General features: G+C 40.5%; 2 protein-coding genes across 2 annotated transcripts in view; one reads left to right on the top strand and one right to left on the bottom strand.

The window, feature by feature from the left end:
- The window catches only part of LOC127227840 (membrane-spanning 4-domains subfamily A member 4A-like), a 30,128-nt gene extending 20,165 nt beyond the window's left edge, over window positions 1-9,963 (bottom strand). The window contains exon 1 of the mRNA XM_051192160.1: window positions 9,914-9,963. Coding sequence (XP_051048117.1) covers window positions 9,914-9,963 — 50 coding nt within the window. The remainder of the gene's footprint in view (window positions 1-9,913) is intronic.
- Window positions 9,964-9,984: 21 nt separating this feature from the next.
- On the top strand, window positions 9,985-18,844 carry LOC127227839 (membrane-spanning 4-domains subfamily A member 6D-like). The gene is made up of 6 exons (XM_051192159.1): window positions 9,985-10,144; window positions 11,322-11,456; window positions 13,816-13,872; window positions 15,841-16,053; window positions 18,120-18,221; window positions 18,758-18,844. Exons 1-6 carry the CDS (start codon window positions 9,998-10,000, stop codon window positions 18,842-18,844), a joined length of 741 nt encoding a protein of 246 aa, XP_051048116.1. The 5' UTR covers window positions 9,985-9,997.
- The last annotated feature ends 5,760 nt before the right edge of the window (window positions 18,845-24,604 follow it).

Genomic DNA, 24,604 nt, shown 5'->3' with positions numbered 1-24,604 from the left:
TGGTGACTAGTTTCTTGAGTTCTTTGTATATTTTGGAGATCAGACGTCTCTCAAATGTAGGGTTGATGAAGATCTTTTCCCATTTTGTGGGTTGTAATTTTGTCTTGTTGACTGTGTCCTTTGCCTTATAGAAGCTTCTCAGTTTGAGGAGGTCCCATTTATTTATTGTCAATCTCAGTGTCTGTGATGCAATCAGGTGTTATATGCAGGAAGTGGTCTCCTGTACCAACTCTTTGAAGGGTACCCCCCACCTTGTCTTCTAAGATGTTCAGTGTGGCTGGATTTATGTTGAAGTCTTTGATCCATGAACTTTAGTTTTGTGCATGGTGATAATTATGGATCTATCTGCAATCTTCTATATGCCAGCATCCAGTTATGCCACCACAATTTGCTGAAGATACTTTCTTGTTTCTGTTGTATAATTTTAGCTTATACCCAATGGATGCACATTCATATAACAAGAACATCTGTTCAACTATGTTCAGAGCAGCACTAATTGTAATAACCAGAAACTAGAAACAACCTGAATGCCTCTCAAATGAAGAATGGATAAAGAAAATATAGTACAATTATACAATAGAGTACTACTCAGCAGAAAAAAAAAATGAAATCTTGAAATTTAAAGACAAATGGATGGAACTTGAAGAAACAATCCTGAGTGAGATAACCTAGTCACAAAAAGACAAACATGGTATGTAGCCACTCATATATGGATTTTAGACATAGAGCAAAGGATTACCAGCCTACAATCCACACCTCCAGAGAGGCTAGGAAACAATGAAGACCCTAACAGAGATATTATGGTCTCCCCAGAGAAGGGGAAAGGGACAAGATCTCCTAAGCAAACTGGGAGCAGGGGAGGGGAAGGAAGAGGGAGTTAGGAGAAAGTGAATGGGAGAAGAGGAGGGGGAAGGAGGACATAAGGGAGCAGGAAGATTGAGTCAGGGAAAGAATAGAAGAGAGCAAGAAAAGAGATACCTTAATGGAGGGAGCCATTATAGGTTTAAAGAGGTATCTGGCACAAAGGAGATGTCCAGAGATCTACAAGGTTGACCCCAAAAGAATCTAAGCAATAGTGCAGAAGCTACCTTAAATACCCTTCCCTCATAATGAGATTGATGACTACCTTATATGCCATGCTAAAGCCTTTATTCAGTAGCTGATGGAAACAGAAGTAGATACCCACAGCTAAGCACTGAGCTGAACTTCTAGAATCCAGTTATAGAGAGGGGAGTAGTAATGAGCAAAGGGGTCAAGACCAGGCTGGAGAAACCCACAGAACAGCTAACCTGAACAGGTGGGAGTCCCCAGACTGACAGCTTGGAAACCAGGATAGATTCCAACCAGGCACCCTGAATGTGGGTATCAGTTAGGAGGCCTGGTCAGTCTATGGGGCCTCTAGTAGTGGAACAGTATTTATCCCTAGTGTACGAATAGACTTTGGGAATCCACTCCCCCATAGAGGGATACTTTCAGCCTAGACACACAGGGGAGGGCCTTGGCCCTGCCCCAAATGTTTCTTGCAGGAGTTAGTGGTGACAGCAGAGACTCCTAACTGGTCAAAGCACAGAGCATAAATGACTGCTGAATCCCCAAACACAAATAGGACATCTATAATGCCCACTCCAAGGCTCAGGAAACATTGCGGAAGATGGATCAGAAAGGATACAAGAGCCAGGAGAACAGAGAGGAGCTGCATGGAATGCTGAGTCCTAGGCAGTCAGGGCTGTTATACTCTTGAACTTACTGCTGGTGTTATTATTACCATAAGACTATCACAAGGTTGGGCACATCACTATCCTGTCATGGAGGGAAATGGGGGAGAAGTTACAGAACCCTGACTCCCTCTAAGGATTTATATGTAGATATTGGATGGTGAGGGAGGGAGACATATTTTCTTCAGTGATATAGTCACCGGTATGTTGTACATGCTCTTATACACAAACATTGGATCACACAACACACATACACAAAAGGTTAAAGAAAGGCTAATTGAGAAGAAGGAGCGAACAAGTAGGAGGGGGAGAGGGATAAAAGAGGGTATTATTGAAAGACACCATGCATATATATATATATATGAAAGCATAATTAATATATGCTAATAAAACATTGAAATGAAAAATGATAACAAAAAAGGATAAAATGCTTGCACATAGCTTGTTGACTTCGACTAGCTTGTAAACCATAACGTTTAGTTATGAGTACATGTAAATCATAGGGTCTAAAATAGTTGTTTAGAATTTTAAGAATGTTTTCTTAGAAATATATAAATGGTATGGTGTTGGACACCCTTAATCCCAGCACTCAGGCAGGAAAGACAGGTGGATCTCTGGGAGTTCCAAGCCAGCCAGAGCTGCATAAGGGGACCCTGTTTAAAAAGAGCAACCAAACAACAACAAAATCCAAAGGACAAAAATAGTATATAGCATACCGAAGTTTTCTTTGTTATGCATTTACTGCTGGTTAGACTGTTTTTATCTTATCCAAAGAAAGTGCATACAACAAAAACTGTTGTACATTTAGAACAAGAAGTCAGCTGTTATTCTGGTAAATAAGCAACGAACACAGTAAAATATATTTTGTGAAAAGAATTTTTTTCTAAAGACCCTCCCTAGATTTAAAACATGAAAAAGCAGTTATTAGATACACGACCACCACGTTTTCATGGCTAGCAGTTTCTAGCATCATTTTTTTCTCTTCTAATCTTTTATAGCAGATGCTCTGAGACTTCCCGCTCCTCTGTAACTCAGATGGAATGTCATTGCTAAGTGTCATTATCAGTCATTAGTAACAGTCAATAGATATGTCCTAATGAGATTGCTAATTGTGGAATTATCAAAATAAATATGATACATTTCTTATTTTCAGAGGCATAATGAACTGTTAAGAAAAGAATTTAAAAATCATGGTGTTTAACTGGGGCTAGCCTTTCTAAGATTATACTAATATTTTTCTCCCTCAAAAATTCAATTAAATAATTATAAGACACAGGAAGAAATGGTTAAATTCAAAAACTCTAAAACAACATGAAAGGAAATGTCACCATTCTTTGTGTGTGTGTGTGTGTGTTTGTGATTAGAATAAAAAAGGGTTTAATGGCTTTTGTTCTTTACAGCAACAAATCATTTTAGCTGTTTGAAATGCCATGTTACTCAAGGAATGAGAAATGGGGATTTTATCTGAGGGAACAAACAACAGTGCTATTTTTCAGAGAGTATGCAAAAATCATGAACTTGGAGGCTGGAGAGATGGCTCAGCAGTTAAGACCACTGGCTGCTCTTCCAGAGGACTGGGCTTCAATTTCCAGCACCCACAGGGTGGCTCACAACCATCTGTCATGAAATCTGGTGCCCTCTTCTGGCCTGCAGGCTTACATGCTGGCAGAACACTGCATACATAATAAATAAATCTTTTAAAAAATCATGAACTTGTAATGAACAAATATATCAGAACAATTTATTGTTAAGAAACATTGCAAGGTGAGACTCAGTTCTAAGGACTAGAGAATCTTTAGAAACCTAAAAACCAGGAGGCCAATAGCACAAAATAATATTAAGAAATAATTTTTAAATGATTTTTACTTCATCAACTGGGAACATAAACAATAAAAATAGCATGAGAGAAAGCATCATAGACAATATATGATGGGATTTTCAATGTCATGTGAAGAAAAGTATAAACAATGTAAACATTATTTTGCAAACATTAAATTGGCGGCTAAAATGACAACTCTTCAGAAATAATGTTAACCCCAGTAGAACTGAATGGGGATGGAGATTTGTTCAATCTCTTATCAAAGTATTTGGAAATAACATAGCTTTATAAAAGCTGTTTCACAGCTGACTTAAGCAAGTGGGAGCTCACTTACACTAGACTGACTGCTTGGGAACCTGCATACATCTGAACTAGGCCCCATGAATGGGATATCATTTGGGAGACTTGGGCCCCACTGGCAATGGAACTAGTATTTATCCCTAGTGCGTGAAGTGGCTTTTTGGAGCCCATTCCCTTTGAAGGGATATCTTGCTTAGCCTAGATAAAGGGGGAAGGGCCTCGGTCCTGTCCCAAAAGATGTTACAGACTTTGATGATCTCCCTCTCTGAGGAGTGGATGGGGCTGGGATGAGGAGATGGTGGGGGTAGTGGGAGGACAGGAGGGAGAGGAAACTGAGATTGATATGTAAAATAAGAGTTTTTAATTTAAATAAAAAATGAAAAATAAATAAATAAAAGCTGTTTAAATGAATCAATGAGTCTAAACCCAAGTGAACAACCATATTTTATCATTTTCTGTAGACACATGGAAAAAAAAACTTTTGTGTAATATAAGAAAGACACCTCCAACTCCTCAAAAATAGTTATTTAAACTGTAAAATTATACAGCTTTGAAAATAAATGACTATTAAATCCAACAGTATTGTTTTTTGAAACATTGGCATAATGATAGCAATACTAAATGAGAATAGCTCATTAACTTTCATTATTAACAATGTCAATAGAAGATACATTAGTGTGATAACTTGTAATAGATACTAGTCTATACGCTGGCAGTTACATAAATCCAAGGTCTATTCCCATAATTAATCAATGAGAAATTTTTCTATGGATCAGCTTAAATGTCCTTGTGCTTCAGTCCCAATAATGGGCCTCAAAAAATGTTCATTTCTGTTTAAACAGCATGTAATTGCCTTAGGTCACAAATGGATCATTGTTTCTAGTTTAGAAAAGGGGATTTCCAGAAGAAAAGATTTTTCATAGTTTTCTGAGTTGCCTCTAAATAATCTTATGTTTCTTTATAATGCATAAGTCATAGGAAACACTGAGTTTTTAAAAAGTGACTTTAACCATGGCAATCAGTTCATTATTGATCAGGTAATAATCTATTGGCAATAGTTGATCACTTTTAGCATATAAATCTAATGACTTTTATTTATGCATGCACATATACATACATACATACACACACACACATACACTTACACATATACATATACTACTCTGCAGAAAAAAATAATGGTATCTTGAAATTCACAGGCAAGTGGATGGCACTTGAAGAAACCATCCTGAATGAGGTAACCCAGTCACAAAAAGAGGAACACAGTATGTACTCACTCATATACGGATTTTAGACCTAGATCAAAGGATCACCAGTCTATAATTCACACCACCAGAGGAACTAGGATACAAGGTGTATTCTAAGAGATTCATATAAAGTCCCTCACAGAACTGGGCAGGGACAAGTCCCCCAGAGCTCAGGGGCAGCGAATGGAGAGAGAAGTAGGAGAAAATGAGGGGGAGAAAAGGAAAACATGTGCGACCAGGAAGATTGAGCCTGGTTAGGAATAGAAGACAAGAAAGAGAGAGAGGGAGAGAGAGAGAGAGAGAGAGAGAGAGAGAGAGAGAGAGAGAGAGAGAGAGAGAGAACATAAAAGAGGGAGCCAATATTGAACACAAAGAAAGGTCTAGAGAACTACAAGACTGCTCCCAACTAACAATTTGAGCTTCAGTGGAAAGGCTATCATAAATGCCCTTCCCGGAGAGTGAGATCAACAACTAACTTCTCCATGGAGCCCTCAACTAATGCCTGTTGGAAACAGGATCAAACACCCATACATAAACACTGAGTCGAACTAGAACCTAGATGCAGATGGAGAGGACAAGACCAGGCAGCAGAAACACATAGAGACCGCTTACCTGAACAAGGAGGAGCTATCAGCCACTAGACTGATAGCTGGAAAGCCAGCATGGGACTGACTCAGGCCCCCCTGAATATGGGTCTCAGCCAGAAGGACTGAGCAGTCTAAGGGACCTCAGACAGGTCCCTTAGCCAGGATGTATTCCTGGTGCACAAAAGGACTTTGTGAACACATCCCCCATGGAGGGATAACTGCCTTAATCTAGAGACAGGAGAGAAGCCCCAGTCCCTACTTCAAATGACCTGTCAGAGTTACATGACCCCACCTTGATGGCATTCCCCTACATATGGAATTGTGGTGGGGGATGGGAGGGGAGGGTGGTTAGAGTGCATGTGAGAGGGCAGAGAGAGTAAAAGGGAGGGAATGAGGGAGGGAGTGAAGTAGGGAGGGAGGGAGGGAGAGGGAACTGGGATCGACATGTAAAATAATAAATTAAATTAAAAAAATGCTTTGACTCCAAAATTTAAGTTCAAGGACAAGTTACTGGGGAAAAGGATTTCTATTTTTGTTTCCACAGAAAATGAAAAGATGTGGATTCCTTCCAGGCTAATGGGGTTTGATCAAGCCAGACTGCCTGAAACAGAGTAGGAGGTGATGCTACATTCAAAACAGCTGGACAAAGTAGCCTTAGAGACTACAGCCAGGATTTCTGAATCTTCTTCGAATCCCCCATGACAGTACCAGCAGGAAGTAGTTTGGAAAGAACAACGCCCACATTCCCAAATATTGTCTATAAATGTTTGTTTTCATTTAAGTGGACTTTGTTATATAAAATAAATTTAAAAAAATTAAAAAAAAATCTTACATAAGTTATTCTACCCATCTTCAGATAGCCAAATAATAAACAAGTTTGAAACCAATTGAGAATATAAAACTGACTAGATGATTGGAGGCCTGAAAAAGAAATGGATTATCTTTGTATATGCAAAACTATGTCCCCCAAACTGTCTTCATTTGAATATGTCTATGTATGGGAGAATTATGCTGTATCTAAATGTCTAACTATGAACTGTGTTCACTAGGAATAGTGGATTATCGTGCCAGCAGGCCTAGGGTGGAGCTAGTGTTTACTGGAAAAGGAAAACACAAATCTACAAGGAAGGAAGACTCTCTCAAGGGGAAAAAGTAAAGATGATTGATGGTCTTGTTTACAATAGAAAGATCTGTATTTCTGAGTGAGTACTGGAATAAACTTTGTTATGAAACACGAGCTTATTAAATTTAAGGAAAAGAGGCCAAAAGGACATGCAACTACAGCATGCAGAATAGATTGCTACTATTTATTCAGAAGGATAAGTTTACTGGAGTAAACATCACAAAGGAATATTGAGAGAATGAAGAGATGAAAGTGATATGCTGGGGGACTTGTATGGGATAGGAGTGAAAGAGGGGAGGATTGATTAAATGTCTCCAATAGAAAGGATTTACTAAGTACCACATAAAACCCCCAACCACTCAGAGTGAAGTTACTCCAGGCTCTTTCCTGCTTTTTACTTGGCCCTAGATCCCACATCCTGTTTATTCACCTGGAGCAGGACTGGAACTCACAGTTCAGTCTCAGAATGCAATGTCTTCTTGGAGCTTACTTTATCTGACATACTTTTAAAAATAAATTACCTTAACACTTGCCAGGGGCTCTGATGTATTATCCAGGTACTTTTCCTTTCTAATATTAAACTTGGATTTTGCATTATTTGCTGACATTTCTATAGTAGGAGCTAGTATTTATCTGTCTCCTTAAAATTTCTCATTCATTTTGTTTACTCTTTGCGTCGTTATGAGAAATGACGGCAGTGAACACCACTGTGTTTTTTTTTTTATTGCTTTGAATTTTTTTGTGTGTCTGTATGTGTCATGTGCATGAGGGCACTTCTGGTACTCAAGAAGACCAGAAGAAAATGTCAGATGTCCTGCGACTAGAATTACAGGCAGTACTGTGCTTCTGAAAGGAGTTCTGGGAGCCAAACTGAGTCCCTCTGAATCGGAGAAGGGCATTTATGGTAGCCACTCCACTATTGCTTATATTGTTAGTTGGGGTCATCCTTGTGGATTCCTGGAGATTTCCCTAGAGCCAAGAACTTTGCTTAGCTTTATGATACTTGTACATTGTAGGTCAGCATAACGTGCAAACCTTTGTTCTTGAACGCTGGAGACCACTGGATGTAATGCTGTCACTAGCAGAAGCAAACTGTCTTGGAGGCACATCTTTGTCATTGTCACAACATATTGGTTTACTCAATTCATAGGCATCTTATAGACATGCAAGCTTAATGCAAACAGAATTAGCAATAGACACTGCCACTGAATGAAAGTCCTCGATCTAGCATAATAGGGGAGATGTAAGATTAAGTCTGGTGATGAAAATGTCAGTGCAGGTATGATGATATTTTATGGAAAGGGAAAGGAACCCTCACACTCTCCCAACACTGGTTCTTAGTGATTTTCCCGAAGTTCCTGGAAGTCTATGAAAAAAGGAAGTGCAGGCACATCCACTTATCCACAGTCTGCACCCATCATTTCCTATGCAGCAGTGAATACTGAAGGAAGAAGGGCTGGGGACAGTCAGAACTTCGCAAGTAGGAGTCAAGGATCAGACTGAGAGAATGCAGAAAGTTCTTGGGGTTCCTGAGAGTCCTGCAGGGAGTGAAGGGCAAGCAGGCAGGTGCAGGTAGGCTACCCTGAAGAAGCTTTCCGCTGTGAGGCCTCTCTTTCTTCATTAGGGGAAATTTCTGACACTTGTGAAAGTGGTAGAGACCATGGGCAAAGGGAAGGGGCATCTGGCTTACCTCCTACCCTGCTGTTTCTAGCTGTGTGATCTTGGTGGTCACTGACCTAAAGCCACATGATCCCTGGGAGCAGAACTCTTGTTCTGCAAAGGTTCTCAGGTCATTCACTGACTAGGCAGCCTAAGGCCTGCGAATGGTGTAGAGAAAAGAGAGCCATGCTGAGCTCAGAAGTTGATTCCATGGGCAACTTGGTTCGTCCAACTAACAAGGACACAGTTCTAACTTGAACCTCAGGTTATGACTCCAGGACTTCTCATACCAGTGCATTTTCTGCTTCTTTATGCTGAAGAGACCCACACACATGCTGTCATTGGCAGGGGCAGAAATGGGGGGGGAGACAGTTGGGGTCCAACACCCAACTGTGTGTAGGCAACTGATTAATAATCATACAATAATAATAGTAAATAATTTGTTTATAATAAATAATAATAGATAACATAATAAAAACTCTAAATATTTATCTAACATTGATTTTTATGCCACTGAATAAAGTTGTGAATTACTTCTACATGACCATCAAACTTTGACTCTGGATTTTCTTACTGATTATGATTTTATTAACTAACATATAGGATTGTTTCATGGATTAAAAACACTGCAAGATCACTTCTACTAAAATGTGAAGTTTTAATAGACAAAAGGGGCTAAGTACCTTGAGTGGTATGTAGCATTGGAAAACATTCATGACTAACAGAGTCACCTAAGCATGACAATCAAGAAAATGAACCATGTGTTATACAAACCATGTGCTATTTCCACATGTAAATTAAACTTTTACTCCTAAAATTCATTTCTGATTATGACATTACTAACAAAGAAAGTTACTATGAGGGCTCTAAAATAGGATAAAATATATTGGGAGAATGCTAACTATATTACTATTAAATAAAAAATAAACAAAGAGCTTTCAGAAGTTTGAGTAGTATGTAATATAAAGTGGAGGAAACTAAAGATTGAATATTAATTGTATCTCAACATTGGTAGAATATCTCAAAGATTAAACTCAGCAAAAATAAGAGGCAGTGCACTCAAACATGATAGCAGCAAGGAAATGAAGAATGCTACATGATGGAAGGTTTTTTTTTTTTGGCAGTTGCTTGTGTGTATACATGTGTATGCATACACACAACCATGTTTCAAGGCAAACATGCAGGTCAGGGTCAGATTGTAATGACCCTCTCTTTATTCAGGTTTCAGCCTTGGAGTCAACTTCTTTACCTACACACTGAGCCATTTTGAGAGCTTCATTCTAACTTTTGTGTAAATATTTGGCTATGCACACTGGGAACTCCGGGGGTTGTTGCTGTCCATTTATGTATGTGTTTACTGACAGGCTTTGTCAAACACAAAAGAATTTTCCTGACTCCAAAGTTTTGGGCTTTCCATTTCTCTATTGTTAGTGTTTCTTCCCCTGGAATATACAAATACTCACCTATAGATCAGAGAGTGGAAGATGAGTTCACAGTTCTTAGTAAGAGCCATGTCTATTTTCTCTTCCAGCCGTGGAAACGCCATCATGATCCCACAAGTAGTGACCAATGAGACTGACACAGTGATTTCAACAAATGAGATAAAATTTCCCCAAACAGACAACCCCCAGCCTGTTCACCAAAGGCAAGGCAGCCTGCAGAAACATCTGAGAGCAGAGGTCAAAGTGATGGCGGTAAGTGCAACTCAGAAGGGTCTGGGGTGGCTGGAGGGCAGAGGACAGTGACATACTTGATATTGAGACCAGAGTTCCACTGCTAGCATGATTTTGCAATGAGTGTTACAGAGAAGCTTGAGATAAGTGGAAGCCCCTTGGAAAGCAGTTTCTATCTTCCCCAGGACTTTCCACAGAATGAAGATTTTGCACCTTAATTTTGACTATGAATTGATATTTTCTCAATTTATTGGTTTGTATTCTGTTTCTCAGAGTACTTTCTAATATCTTCTTTGTGAATATAATGGTAAATAGTTACCTTGTGTGTAGACATACATACATATGTGTATATATTATAAACACACATATGTAGACATAGACATGCACACACTATATTCATCAATTGTTCAGTAATCTATACTGATTTTCAGTGGAATCTTTGCTGTCACTTCCAGGGATACAAGAAGGCCCTTCTCCTCCTTGATCATTTCCTTTGAAATGCAGAGATGATACCTTTTCTGTGCTCATCAATGACTTTTTAAATTCTGTTGGGTCAAGGGAGTGAGAAAGAATACACCTAGGACTGGGGTGGGTAAAATATTGAGTTGTGGTTTTCAGTACTGTCTCAGCACTGAGATGATCATGGAGAGCCTGTATGAGAACAAGTCTCTGAACTTGATGGAACTGGGACCTTGCCTCAAGCAAGCTGTCTCTTGGGTTCCTATGAGGATCACGTGACAGATAGGTAATAAAGGTGCTAAATGTAACTAGAGCTGTGAGACTCTAAGATGAAGGGGGAGAAAGGAAATCCAGACTAAAGTGGCTGGGGAGATGGACAGAGCACCTAGCTCTGTGTTGTGTTGAGTTGGACTCAATAGGTGATAAGAGGGGCTCAGATGGTTCCTGTTCCCATAAAAGGGAACAGACTTGCTAACCATGAACTCATGCCTCAGACTCAGCCAGGAGATGCTAGGAAGGGTCTTGATCATGACAGGGGTTCATAAACATAAACACCTGAAGGTGGCCTGAGACTGTGGCAGAACCAGGTACCCTCCAGAATGCACTTCCTAACACTTCACCCCAGAACTTTTACAGTGCCTGTGTGTTAATAGTGACAATACATGATAACCATGGGAGGGGTGGAGAGGTTCCTCTTGTCATTGCTGGTTTTAATTCCCCATCTCCCTTCTTTTGGCAGGCGATCCAGATCATGTGTGGTGTGATGGTGTTGTGTCTGGGCATCATTTTGGCATCTGCTCCTAACACCCCACACTTTACCCCAGTGTTTTCTGTCCTGTTAAAATCTGGCCACCCATTTGTAGGATCCTTGTTTGTAAGTACAGTTTTGTAGGGAGCAAGGTGGGAGAACAGAGGAGGGAGATATCACTTAGCTCACTTTCTGGCTACTGTGAGAAAGGGGTAGATGATAGATCTTGTTTTTCTGAGTGTCATCCCCAGAAAGTCCTAGAGTATTAGGGCAGAGGTCACACCATTCTGAAGATGTTTTCCATCTAGTTCAAATAAGCATTTCTTGTGAATATCATCTTTTCAACCCACCTATTAAGTTATGATGAATTTAGTGACCTCTATAGGTTGAGTAAAACACCCAGGAAGTGAGATCCACATGATCTAGAGCTTTCTATGTAGTGCAGTGACACCCAATGGACTGATCACTGGGCAGAAGGAATGTTTTCATTTGGCTTTGTTGGAGGCATTCAGGGTGATAGGGTAGAGATTCCTTGAAGACTGTTCCATGCCTGGGGTCAGGAGGACAAGAAGGTCCTTCTCTCAGAGGACATCTCTCCTTTAGCTTGACGTGGGTGAGTCTCAAACACAAGTGAGATTTCCTGTCACTGTGGCTTCCCATCTGCTTACCACCACTCAGTAACAGCTTTTCCTTTCCTACATTTCTTTCTTCAATGCATCCCCACCTCCACCCTTCCTTCTGTGGTACAGACAATTCCTGCTTAATCGTCTCATGGCAACACATGACTTCGTCAGTTGTTCAAGAATACCCTTCTTTTGCCCATTTGAGGACCTCCAGCTGTCCTCTTGACTTCCTCATGCAGACCCTTTAGGTTCTCCTTTGTGATGACTTTACATGATGACTTTAATAGCGGTTGTCCAAGACTCTTGTGGAATGTTTGCTGATCTACTTGAAGCCAGGATGAAGAGTGATTAAGTGATGCCGGAACTGCAGCACCATTTTGTCAGGTCTCAGGACAGACATGTACTGTCAACATCAGCTCTCTGTACAAATAACCCATTTCAGGACGTTATGGTGTTGTTTATTATCCTTTAGCTTCTCTGCCTCTCCATTCTGTGGTCTTCTCCTGTCATCACATAGGAGAAGTCTTTTGATTGACTTCAGCTTAGCATTAAAAACATGTACTTAGAACTGGTGCAGTAGCTCAGCAGTAGAACATTTGAGTGGTACACACAAGGCCCTGGGTTCAGTCTCCCAACACAATTAAGGAACAGAATCACTTATATATATGGACATGTCAATAAATCCTGGAGAACTTCAACATCAGATGTTTTTTACATTTTAAAAAATCCATTTTCAGAAACATTCTATTATTTTACTTCACTATGTCCACTGAATCTTGGCAAATAGTTTTGCTTGACTTTTTTGAATAATGTTTAAGAGTCCATGCCTTCCAACCATTCTGCCTTTTGTTCTCATTCACCTGTTCTCTGAATTTACTAGTTAAAATTTGATTTTCTGCTCTTGCACAGTAGTTAATAAATCTGTGCACCCCCTGCCTTTTTTAAAGGAATTAGTTTAAATCATTTTCAAACTCCTACAAAAATCAGAATGAGAAGGATACACTTCAGAACCAATTTTGGGAGCTAGTGTTATTCATATATTAAAGCCAGACAAAGATATTATAAGAAAATGTAAGTAACAGTGAAATTCCTGAGAATGTAATTTCGAAATTCTTTATCAAAATACTAGAACAGTATTTTGATGACAGCACGTGGGAAAGACTACTCAGCATGGTTAAGTGGGATTTGCTCAGAGATGTAAATGTGGTTTAATATATGCCACTGAGCAAGTATGATATCCCTTTATTAATGGTGGCACAAATCCAAAACAGATATCCCTTGTAATTTTTTTTCTTTCTAGACTGTTATCTTGCATTTTCTTCAATTATCTGACACCCAAATTTTCTTTTCTCATTAAAAATACTCATTTTCTATCTTTTAAGGTAGTAATTAAATTTAATGATATAGATTCATGTTCATATCTGTTTTTTTCTCAAAACTTTCTAGCTATCACATAGGGAAAGGGGCAAATATATGCATCTGTAGTGAGATAGTTCTGTGGCACTGACCACGCCCATTGGGGGGTGGAGCCATGGGCGGAGTGACCTGTGGAAGGAGGTCGGAGGGGGCCAGGAAAGGTGCTCTCTTTCTGGCGTGACTCGGACAGGAGAGGATTGGGTTGAATTTCCTGGTGTTCATCTGTCTAGGTTGTAAGTTATTTCTCCCTGAATAAACATCTATTCGGCCTATTTGTTTATCCTGATCCTAATTTACCGCGATATGCATCTGCATGCGTCTTAAATCACTGGTCATTTGTTATCAGGGCTTTTCCCATGGAGTTTTTCATAAGCATTAGATAGTAACACTGCAGCCATTCCAAACATACAAACTGAGCTGATAATGTCTTCCTCTTCTCTGGGCAGTTTGTTGTCTCTGGAATTTTGTCTGTCATCACAGAGAAGAAGACGACTAAGCCTTTGGTGAGTACAGGAACCATAACCTACAATTGATGAGGATGGAACCTAGTAAGAATACTTCCAAGCCAGTTTCTTCATATTGAGAGTTAGAAGCTAAGTTTCGAGCAGCTGTTTCTGTGACTTAGGAGCCAAATCTGGATTCTCTATAACCCTTGAAAGAGTGTGTTCTTCCCATCATGGTGCCCCAAATCAAAGTCTGCATGATACTCATGACCAATGTCCATGAATGTCACACAAAAATTCTGCTTCCTTATGATGCTGTTTCATAGGTAACAGGTCCTGTAGTTCATTTTAATCATCATCTTTATTGCATAAGGGAACATGGAGATTAGGCATCATATCTCTGGGACCACTCACCCCAAAAGCTGAGGATCCAGATATGGAAATGTCAGCTTTTCTCTCTCTTATTTGCTGCAATGTGAGCTTTCCTTATCTTCCAACTCCTTTCTACAACCATGGGTTGAACCTGTGAACCCATGAGCCAAAACGTTTCATTTCTCCCACAGGCTGATCACATGAGTCAATTTTATCAAAACAAGACAAAAGTCTTCTGCAAAATTAATAAATAAATAATATTTTTTCAGTAGTAGTAGTACAAAAAGACTTATAGAAAAGGTATATCTGTTGTAGATTTTCCATATAATTTCACCTAATAAATTAAAAAACCATAAGAAAACCAGATGACATGTTGTTTTTACATGAGAATTTTTTTCTGTATTTGATATATCACTTATGAAATACACTTTAGTCAGAACTTGCTTTTAGCATCTGGATTGTGGCAATTCCTCAAGAAGTCCAAGGATATCACTTGTTAGTGTTCCAAAGCAACAGAACTAAATGACCCGTTTAATGTAGAAAAGTGCCCTCTCTGACCAAACTATACTCTATTGTATATAGCAATTGGGTATACTACAGTACCTTCAAACTCATGTCCATAAATTTTAGAAAAATCTTAGCTCAAGTCTCCTATTCTATAGGTCACACAAGAAAAGAAACTGCTTCTGAGATCAGTTTATTTATCTCCCTACCTCATGAATGTTGTCGAGATGAGATCCAGGATGACCATTGGTGGAAAGTCACTGAGGAACTGAGTGTTCAAGGACACTGGGAGTCTGGGGAAATCTGGTCCTGTTTCTTTCTTTGTCACGCTGTTTCCACATGGTATATTATCTGTTGTCATGTGTTGACAAAGAATACTGCCTTCTGTACCTGGCATTTAGTATAGCCAGTGATATGGGTGTACATACTCCAGGGCCTGGTTGATGCTAAGAACCATCCTTTTACATTTATCTTAAGGTGCCTGTGCTTTTAAGAGAGAGATAGCATACCAAGGGGGCAGAATTTAACTGCTTTACTTGCCACTCCCATGTGTTCCTGAAGGTTTCCTGGATGTTTCTAAGTGCATGAGTCAGTTTTAGTTTTCTGCAACAAAAGTATGACGAGGAAAGGTTTATTTGGGCTCACATTTGGGGCATGGATGTTTGGCTCTATTCCTTTGTAACCAGCAGAGAGGCAGAAGCATGTAGGGAAACACAGTATGGCAAACCTTCAACCAGGCTAGCTAAAGGCTCATACTATCACTAATGAAATTAGGTCATCACTACATGAGCTTTGGTGGCATGTCAGATTCAAATTATATCACTGAAGATGTTGAGAGATAAAGCATCTACACTTCCACCTTTATCTACATTCTTTTGGGGAATTTTCAGGCTTACTTCTTTAGAGTCTACTTGTGGTTGTAAATGAAGATACTATAGGAAGACTATTTTATTTTTCCGTCTCTGAAGTGCTGTCTGGAATGGGATTCTATTTATCTAATCACAGTTTGCCTTCTGGGCTCATATGTTTGTAGATACTTAGAGGGCATAGAGAAAAGAATGATTGTATTTTTAGATCCTGTAGGAGACAAGCAGTTAGAAATATTGTCATGCATTGAAAAAGAGGCATATGAGATGTGTGTTGTCGTTCTAGGTTCACAGAAGCCTAGCCCTGAGCATCTTGAGTGCTCTTTTTGCTCTCACAGGCATCATTATCCTGTCCACCAACCTGGCTTCTTTAGACTCTGCCTTGCAGCAGTGTAAATTGATGGCAATACCACAGCCAGCCACAACCACATCATATTATCATTACCTTCGCCCAAATCTATCCGACAAGAACTGCTTCAAGGTCAAAGCTACTCTGACTGTAAGTATTTCAATATGCTTGTTCCAGTTTTTAAGGATTTTTGACAGCTGGTTTCTTCTGCTCCCAGATTGGAAACTCTCTATTCATTTTCTCTTGGTTCTGTTTTAACTGGCAATTCCACTCTTAGACATATACCCAAGTGATCCACATCCATGCAACAAAGACATCTGTTTAACTATCTTCATAGCAGCATTATGTGTAATAGCAGGAACCTGGAAGCAATCTAGATGCCCCTCAACTGAAGAATGGATAAAGAAAATATTAGTTTTAAAACAAAGATACAAAGAAGTTAGTTTCATTATGGCATTTTCATATGCATTTTGCTTTTTATTTTAATTCTTGTTTGTGCATTTAGGATAAAGCTAGAGCCATGGAAGACAGAGACAAGAATGAGCATATTATTGAAATGCTACACAAAGGAATCATGTAGTAATAGCAAAAGGTTAGGTGAAATTACCAAATTAAGTAGATGATAAAACTATAAAGACCACATTTTTTCATTTCTTAAGAATTATAGAAGATACTGCAATTTTAGAGGTATAAAAGATGAGGTTGTCAAACGAAAAGTCTTGATTCATGGAGTGTTGAATGAAGACAGGCATACATACCAGAAAAAAAAAGCAGGTGATCGGGAGATGCCAATGACGAAAACTGGTGCATGGGCATAGTAAAGGCAATGGAGTGAGGTGAGCAAACCTCAGCCAATCAACCGAGAGATGTAGTATGGGAAATACAAGGATTGGGAGGGTGGAGGAAGACATGTCAGGGCTTCTACTCCCTCCAGTAACTATGCTAACAAGAAGCACCTAGCCTTTGTGGAGGTGACCTCACTGCTACTTCCAATGTAGTTCAAAAAGTTGAGATTTATTAAATGAGGAGAAAAGAAATACAAAGAATCAGAGACGACTCACTGACACTGATGTGAGGAAATGCCATCATATTTAGAAGGACACTCATTGTCCTGTTGTGATAAAAGTCTGATAAGCCAGACAGTCAGGTATGGTCAAACTCCTCAGGCTTTCTCAGCTCCTTATGGAGCTGGGTACAGTGTGTCTACCTTAGTTAAGAAACCACAATGAGAAAGGGTATGTGCAGATTGAATGCAGAACAAGGGAGTACATTACCATCAGGAATAACTAAGCCTGACTTTAGAAGCCTGAAGCATTGAAGAAGAATCTGTGTGGACTACAAAGTACGAGGACATGATGGCATAGTTTCACATTGTAAGCCTGAGAGTGGCTGAGTGTGCTTGCTGGGACAGTGCCTAGATAATGGAGGCATGCTCCATCTCCTCCCTACCTGTGGGAAGACAAATAAAGAGTTTATAGCGCCACATTTGTCTTCCTTCCTATCAAGCAGCCTTCATGAATATCACATCAGGACAGAAGTCCTGGGCTCTGTGTTCTCAACCGAAGCCCTAATTCCAGTTGCTTTGTGATGTTAAAGACTGTAGAAACTATATTGTCACTCTGCATTTTACCATCATACACACACACACACACACACACACACACACGCACGCACGCACACACGCATGCACACACGCACACACACACACAGGCAAAAGAAACACATCCCAAGGAAGAAGTTTCTATTGATGCTGACTTTTACAGAGAGCTAGCTTGGTCAGAACCTCACTAACCCTCACAAGACTGTGTGGAGGAAAAATTATTACACACACGTGAGAAGCCAGAGAAGCAGAGACTTGTCCAGCCTCACTCTAAGAGAGCCAAGAGCAGGAGCTGTTGACACCGTCCTGCCAGTCACTTCTCTGCTCCCTCACTGAGTGAACAGTGTGGTCAGGGATCCCTGCCCAAGACTGGTGAGATCAGTGACAGAAATGGCTTTGTTGAGTTAGTTTATTTTTCACCCATTTCCCCTGAAGGAATGAAGGGACCAGACATCCATGTAAGTCTAGGTGTGGGAGGATCCCTTTCCCTTGTTGTTGGTGTTCTTTTTTGCCCTCTGATAGTGGAGATGGTTTCCTCTCTATAGTCACTTCCCACCAAGGCATTTGGGCACTTCAGCTGACTCAGTCACTCCAACCTCTCCTCTCCTGAATTTAGGGGACATTTTCACTGATGTTGATCTGCACTGTGTTGGAGCTTGGCCTGGCGGTGATCACTGCCATTGTGTGGTGGAACCAGGGTCACTCTGACTTCTCTGGGGTGAGTATGCTAGAGGCCTCTCGGAATCTTGTCTGGTGTTTCCCTGGGATATATTAATTAATGCCACTATGAATATCTGGTAGAATAGTGAGCTACTTTGAAGTGTACATCATGTGGTTTTCACAGTGAGGGAACCTCAGTGGATAATGGAGAGAGGAGACAGATGTATAGATGATGAGGTATACCTGGACTAGTAATGGCTGTACATCACATATAGCTTGGTCCTTTCTTTCACAAATAAACAGTAAGTAGTGTGGGGAAGTTAAATTTCTCTCTTGGCATCACACTGCATTTGCCTGTGCTCAGAATGCTGGAGTTTAGTTGCCTCTCTGGAATCAGGGACACTTTCTCTAGGAGTGACTCCCTGATGTTCCTCTCAGCACCACCATCTTTGAATAGAGATGGCATCCATGTAAAATTTCAAAGGAAATTATATTTATATCTGTACCTATTTATCTATAGATAAAGACAGATGTACATGTATTCAGTTAAATTTGAGGAAAGTCTGAACGGTGATGTATTTTCTTTTTTTCTAGAATGTGATTTTCCTGTCCCGGGACTCAAAGAAAAATGCAGTGTATCGTCAGAGTCACTTTGTAACCCTGAATATGGGAAAGTTCTGACTTCTTAATAATTAAGTAGAAATTATGTAGTAGAGGATCAGTCTTTAGTATAATTTAGGAAAGGCAGCCATTGCATGACAGCAAAGCTTAAATATCTTTAAATGTATGTTGGTTTTTCAGCCACTGTGAAAAATGTGTTGAATGGCTGGGTTCAGTAACATGCTCTTGATTTTGTTTCAACCAAAGTTCATACCTGCACTTTCCAATTTTATGTACTGGTCAAAGAGCCATAGACATTTCTCAAAAAAACTAGCAGAATGTTTCAGAGGCTCATGGTGGGGCAAAGGGGCAACATTTCTCCTTATCCTTTGCACTTGATTGCAGGAGGTACAGGTCAATTCCTGTGATTTCAATCTATGTATGTTGCATGTGACTTTGCTGTATCTATTTTATTCCTAAGTACTACAAAATCTCAAAGAACATAATGCTGTCAGCCTCCAAATAAAGTCTATATGTAATTGCATATTTCATTTGTGTGGTTTTGTTTTTGCTTTGTAGCATACAGCATATCACTAATGGTCGGCACGTCAAGATAAAAATCTCTTTATTCTTCACAAAACACAACCAAAAGTTGCTCAGAAAAGCTATCCAAGAATACTCATTGTTTACTAAGAAAGAATTGGCCTATCTTGTATTCTTATTTCAAAATATAAAGGAACAAGTGTATATTTTAACGTTTCTCCAGTGTTCGTGCCCGTATTTGTTCTCCTGCTCATGCATATTTCTCCTATTTCTTTTTTTTTTGTATAAATTTTTATTTAAATTAGAAACAATCTTATTTTACATATCAATCCCAGTTCCCTCTTCCTCCTTTCCTCCCATGTCTCCCACCGACGCCTCCATCCCACCACCCCATCCACTCCTCAGGGAGGGTGAGGCCTTCCATGGGGGAATCATCAAAATCTGTTACATTATATGGAGCAGGGCCTAGGCCCTCCCCTGTCCAGGTTGAGAGAGTATCCCTCCATTGGGAATGGGCTACCAAAGTCCATTTGTGCACTAGGGATAAATACTGGTTCCATTGCTAGAGGCTCCATAGACTGCCCAGGCTTCCTAACTGACACACATGTTCAGGGGACCTGGTTCAGTCTCAAGGTGGTTCCCCAGATGTCAAACTGATGTCTGTGAGCTCCCTTTTGTTCATGTCAGCTGTTTCTGTGGGTTTCCTCAGCATGGTCTTGACCTCTTTGCTCAGGAGTTCTGTTCAGAGCTTAGCTGTGGATCTTTGCTTCTGCTTCCATCAACTATTGGATGAAGGCTCTAGGATGGCATATAAGGTAGTCATCAGTCTCATTAAGGGGAAAGGGCATTTAAGGCAGCCTCCCCACTATTGCTTAGATTGTTAGTTTGGGTCATCCTTGTGGATCTCTGGACATTTCCCTAGTGCCAGATTTCTTTTTAAACCTATAAGGGCTCCTTCTGATAAGGAATCTCAAACACCAATGACAGTTTTTGCTGGAGAGGATGTGAAGAAAGGGAACACTCCCATTTCTTTTTCTATTGTAAATACTATCCACAAAACCAAAAGAAATGACATCAAGATAAAAATGTCGATTAAAATGAATTTGAATGAACATTTAATATTTAGCAATACATGGTATCAGGAAGGATACTTGATTCTGGGATCATCAGCGTTAAGAAAATAATATTCTTAACTTCAAGCCATTCATAGTCAAATACTGGAAGTGGAGTTAACAGTAAACCTAGGATTGTATTGTACAGAGCATTTATTCAACCTTAGTCTAGGATAAAGTCTATTGTATTCTTCCCATATAATGTAGGAAATGGAAAGAGATGGTGAAGGGGGAAGAGATGGAGAGTTGGGGGGGGACTGATTGTTTTATATGCAAGTCTGTGGAGCATTTTCTTGATTGACAATTGATATAGAAGGTCTAATCTCACTGTGGCAGTTCCACCCTTGGCCAGATAGTCTTGGATGGTATAAAAAGCAGTCTAAGCCATGGAGAATAAGTCAGAAATCAGCATTCCTCCATAGCCCGTGCCTCAGTTTCTGCTTCCATTTCCTGCCTTGACTTAACTTCATGATGTACTACAACTGTACATTAAAATAAACTCTTCCTTCCTCAAGTTGATTTTGGTAATGATATTTATCACAGCAACAGAAACAGAACTAGGACAGTATCAATCCACTCATCTTCCACACTCTTTTTTCTCCCAGCCTCTTCCTTCCCAGTCTCCAATTGTTTTATCGTACTTACATATCATTGGGGCTGTTTTGAAACACAATTATTTTTATTCTTTGGGAATTCTACATCATGCACCCCAATCCCACCAATCACCAGGTCCGTCAATGTCTGCCTTTCGCCTTTGTAGTGTCCCTCCAAAAGAAAAATAAAAAGATAAAAATAGGATAAAAATACAAATAAGAATGGTAATTAAACAAAACTAAACTAAAAAAATAAATAAAACCAAAACAAAGAAAAAACAAACAAACCAAAAAACCACTTCTCTCCTCCCCCTTTCCTGCTTCTCCAACGCCTCTTCATTCATCTTAGTGACACTGGGAGCTGCTGTGTATCATGCAGTATACTCTTTTCCAAAGAACTTTACTTGCAAATGTTCATTGTGTAATGTCTTGTTGGTAACAGGTATTTGGCTCCTGGCACACCATCAGTACTGAACCCTCACTGAAACTCCCCTCTGATATCCTGCTGTTGTCCCTAATCATGGAGATCCTGAGATGGGTACCTTCATGTAATCCAGCAGGTCATAGATGGGGTACGTGTTGGTGTGGGCAAACTCAAAGCCCTGGATATGTGTCTGGGTGGTAGCTGAGTTGTTCTGACTGGGCTGCAGGGGCCATCCCCTTCAGTGTGAGGTGCAGAATCATCTCTCCCACACTCCTGATGAGAGGTGGTGCCAGCAGGAGCAGGGAGAGAGGGCAAATCTGTTCCGGCCAGAGCCAGATCTCCATTGCCAGGGTAATTCCCTTCCATTATCACAGGGCAGATGAAGGGTGGGTCAACTATTTGGAGCATAGACCCTAGCTGTGGCAGGTCTGGCAGGTCTATGGATTCTATCAGCAGCAGCTTGAATCCAGATGTCATCATGGCTCTAGGTGGCAGTGCAGGCCTCTTAGATTGGCATGGAGCCAGCCGAAGTGTGGTCCCTGGACTTACATATGCCCCCTGGTGGCAGCACAGACACTGGGCAGAAGCATGGCCTTTGGGTAATAGGAGCTATGAACCTCAACACTGGGCTTGGCTGTAGCAGGTCCACCAATCTGTAGTGATATCTGGTTCTGTCAGTGGACTTGGGGTGGTGGCCACTCTCTAAGGTGTGACTTCAGATGTGCAGATGTGATCTCTTATAAGAAAGAGAAAGTGCTGGCTGGAGCATCCTGAAGGGCAGAGGCTACATATACAGGAACAGGAAGACTGCAGGGGTTATTAACATCATTGTGTGAGTGTTCCCAAATAAATGCCTGTGAATTCTTTATCTGGGTAATTGTGGACTCCTTTAAACTGCCTTCACAGACTCAGACATGGCCCTTGGAAGCAGACCAAGGGCCTCACCATGAACCTCACCATGACCCAGGGTGGCAAGCAGGCTTCCCGCATCCATTCATTACTACCTTTGCTTCTTCAAATCTGTCTCTCTCCACAAGACATGAACCATTTTGTCTCTCTCTCCCTCCCTTTCTAATACCCTACTATATATTTTTCTTACCATCATGGCACCCTACCACCCAGTCCTAATGGTGCAAGCAGGCCTATGGTTTCTTCTCCCCATCTAGGGCAAAGGCCCTGGGTAGGTATGTGTGTGTCCATCTCCAACCACCTGGTCCTAATGGCACTGAGCTGGTAAGTATGTGTGTGTCCATCTCCAACCACCTGGTCCTAATGGCACTGAGCTGGTAAGTATGTGTGTGTCCATCTCCAACCACCTGGTCCTAAAGGCACTGAGCTGGCCAGTGATTTCTTCTCATTGGGTCTGTTAGTTTATTTGTTTCTATACGTGTGAGAACATACAATACAATGTTCTTGTGTCTTCCTTATTTTATTGACTTGACACTTCCATAGTCCACACACATTTTTTCCATAAACGAGAGGATTCCTCTCTTCATCACTGCCAAATGTTATTTGATTCTGTATATATGCCATTAATTCCTTACCTATTCACTAGTTGATGGGCTTTGGGGCTGAGTCCATATCATTAGCATTTAAGAAGTAGGGAGAGAATAGTGTCTTACAAATAAGAGTATTATGATTGAAACCTCACAGATGGTCTTCTGTGAAATCGGATGAGGTAAACAACAAGAAGCAGATGACTAACACAGGACTCTTGGTGACATTTCTGTCACATACCCACACCTGAGCAAGTCAGTCTTTTTGCGAACTGTACAGTCTATGCAGCAGAAGGGACAATAACTGTTATGATTGTTCCCCCAAAACACACCAAGGTAAGAAGAAACCATACCTCATCCTAGGTTCTTGTTTTGTCTCTGAGGAGCCCAATAGGGGAGGATGAGAGTTCCTGGGCTATGGGAAGGTCTGTGTACATAAAAATAAAGGAAAGGAAGGAGTGGAAAATACCATGCCTAATGTCTAGCTGTGAGTTATCAATTAGCATTATTATTATTATTATTATTATTATTATTATTTTTAATCTGAGAGGAAATCACAGAGTTTTCTTAGGTTTAGGATCATTGCTTTAACATTCACATTGCTGAGATCAGGCACATAATCATTCATGATTTATTTGAGCTGGTGTTGCACCCAGACTTTCAACCCCCCCCCCCAAAACCACCAAGAGACCAGATCCAATGTAAAAGCAAAGTCTTTTTAATTTACCAGTTAACTCAGGTCCTCTGTCTGTCTGACACAGTAGATGGAGTAGAAGGGACTCTGAACAGCAGTGGGCAGGCAAATAGTGGGGGTAGAACAATGGGAGGAGGTATCCGGGAGCCTGCTAGTTGCATAGTATCCGTCTCAGGATTGGCGCACATCTAGACTGGGGAACCTGTCCTGAGTTGATTGGTCAGCTGCAGCTACAGAAAGGTTGCTATGCCTGGAGGCCATGTTGCTACCTATAGTATTCCACTATTATCAGTAAAGCACATCTAAAGCAGGATCTTCCCAGTAATTAGGGCAAGGTGCAGGGGGAGGGGGGGCTTAGCACATCCTGCTGAGTCAGGGGTCTACATTTTTTCTTTTTCTTTTTATATATATTTATTATTTTTTCTTATTTTACATATTGTTCCCAGTTCTCCCTACCTCCCTCCCTTGTCCCCCCCCACTCCCATCCCATTCCTCCCCACCACTCCACATTTTACTGGGTCTTTCTGTAACCTGTTATGGTTGCCAAAGCAGGGGGCTGGGTGAGGGGCTGGGCCCTTCACAGGTTTCTTGGAAAAGCATAGGAATCAGGCTATAAGGAGATATTCAGGACATCTTTAGTTAAAACACGTAGAAATTAGATATGATTCTATTCTCAGAAACCATGAATTCCCTGAGACTTGATATTAGCACTGATGGGAAATGAGATTTGAAAGTGGTCTGCACTGATAAATACTTCTTTTCCTGGTACCAAAAGTAGCAGCTAGACATGCAAGGACTACACAGACAATATGGATCATGAACTTCCCAAGGAGTGAGAAGGACTTCCAACTAGGCCCATGAGTGGTTGGATCTTGCCCTCCCAGCAACAGAAGAAGCTGCTAATCTTTCTAAATGGGTAGGCCAGGGTTCTGGGGGTAAGTGAGTATGAGAACAGTGTATAAGATTGGAGAAAAGCCCA

This window comes from Phodopus roborovskii, unplaced genomic scaffold (assembly GCF_943737965.1).
Source record: "Phodopus roborovskii unplaced genomic scaffold, PHOROB, whole genome shotgun sequence".
Lineage (NCBI taxonomy): Eukaryota > Metazoa > Chordata > Mammalia > Rodentia > Cricetidae > Phodopus > Phodopus roborovskii.
Note: the sequence above shows the minus strand (reverse complement) of the source record. Positions and strands in the feature narration are given on the sequence as shown.

Bases quoted from the DNA above. Each gene is read 5' to 3' on its own strand.
- LOC127227839 (XM_051192159.1), top strand. From the start codon at position 9,998: ATGATCCCACAAGTAGTGACCAATGAGACTGACACAGTGATTTCAACA. The intron at 11,457-13,815 runs GTAAGTACAGTT...TTCTCTGGGCAG, and splicing joins CATTTGTAGGATCCTTGTTT to TTTGTTGTCTCTGGAATTTT. The intron at 16,054-18,119 runs GTAAGTATTTCA...TCCTGAATTTAG, and splicing joins AGGTCAAAGCTACTCTGACT to GGGACATTTTCACTGATGTT.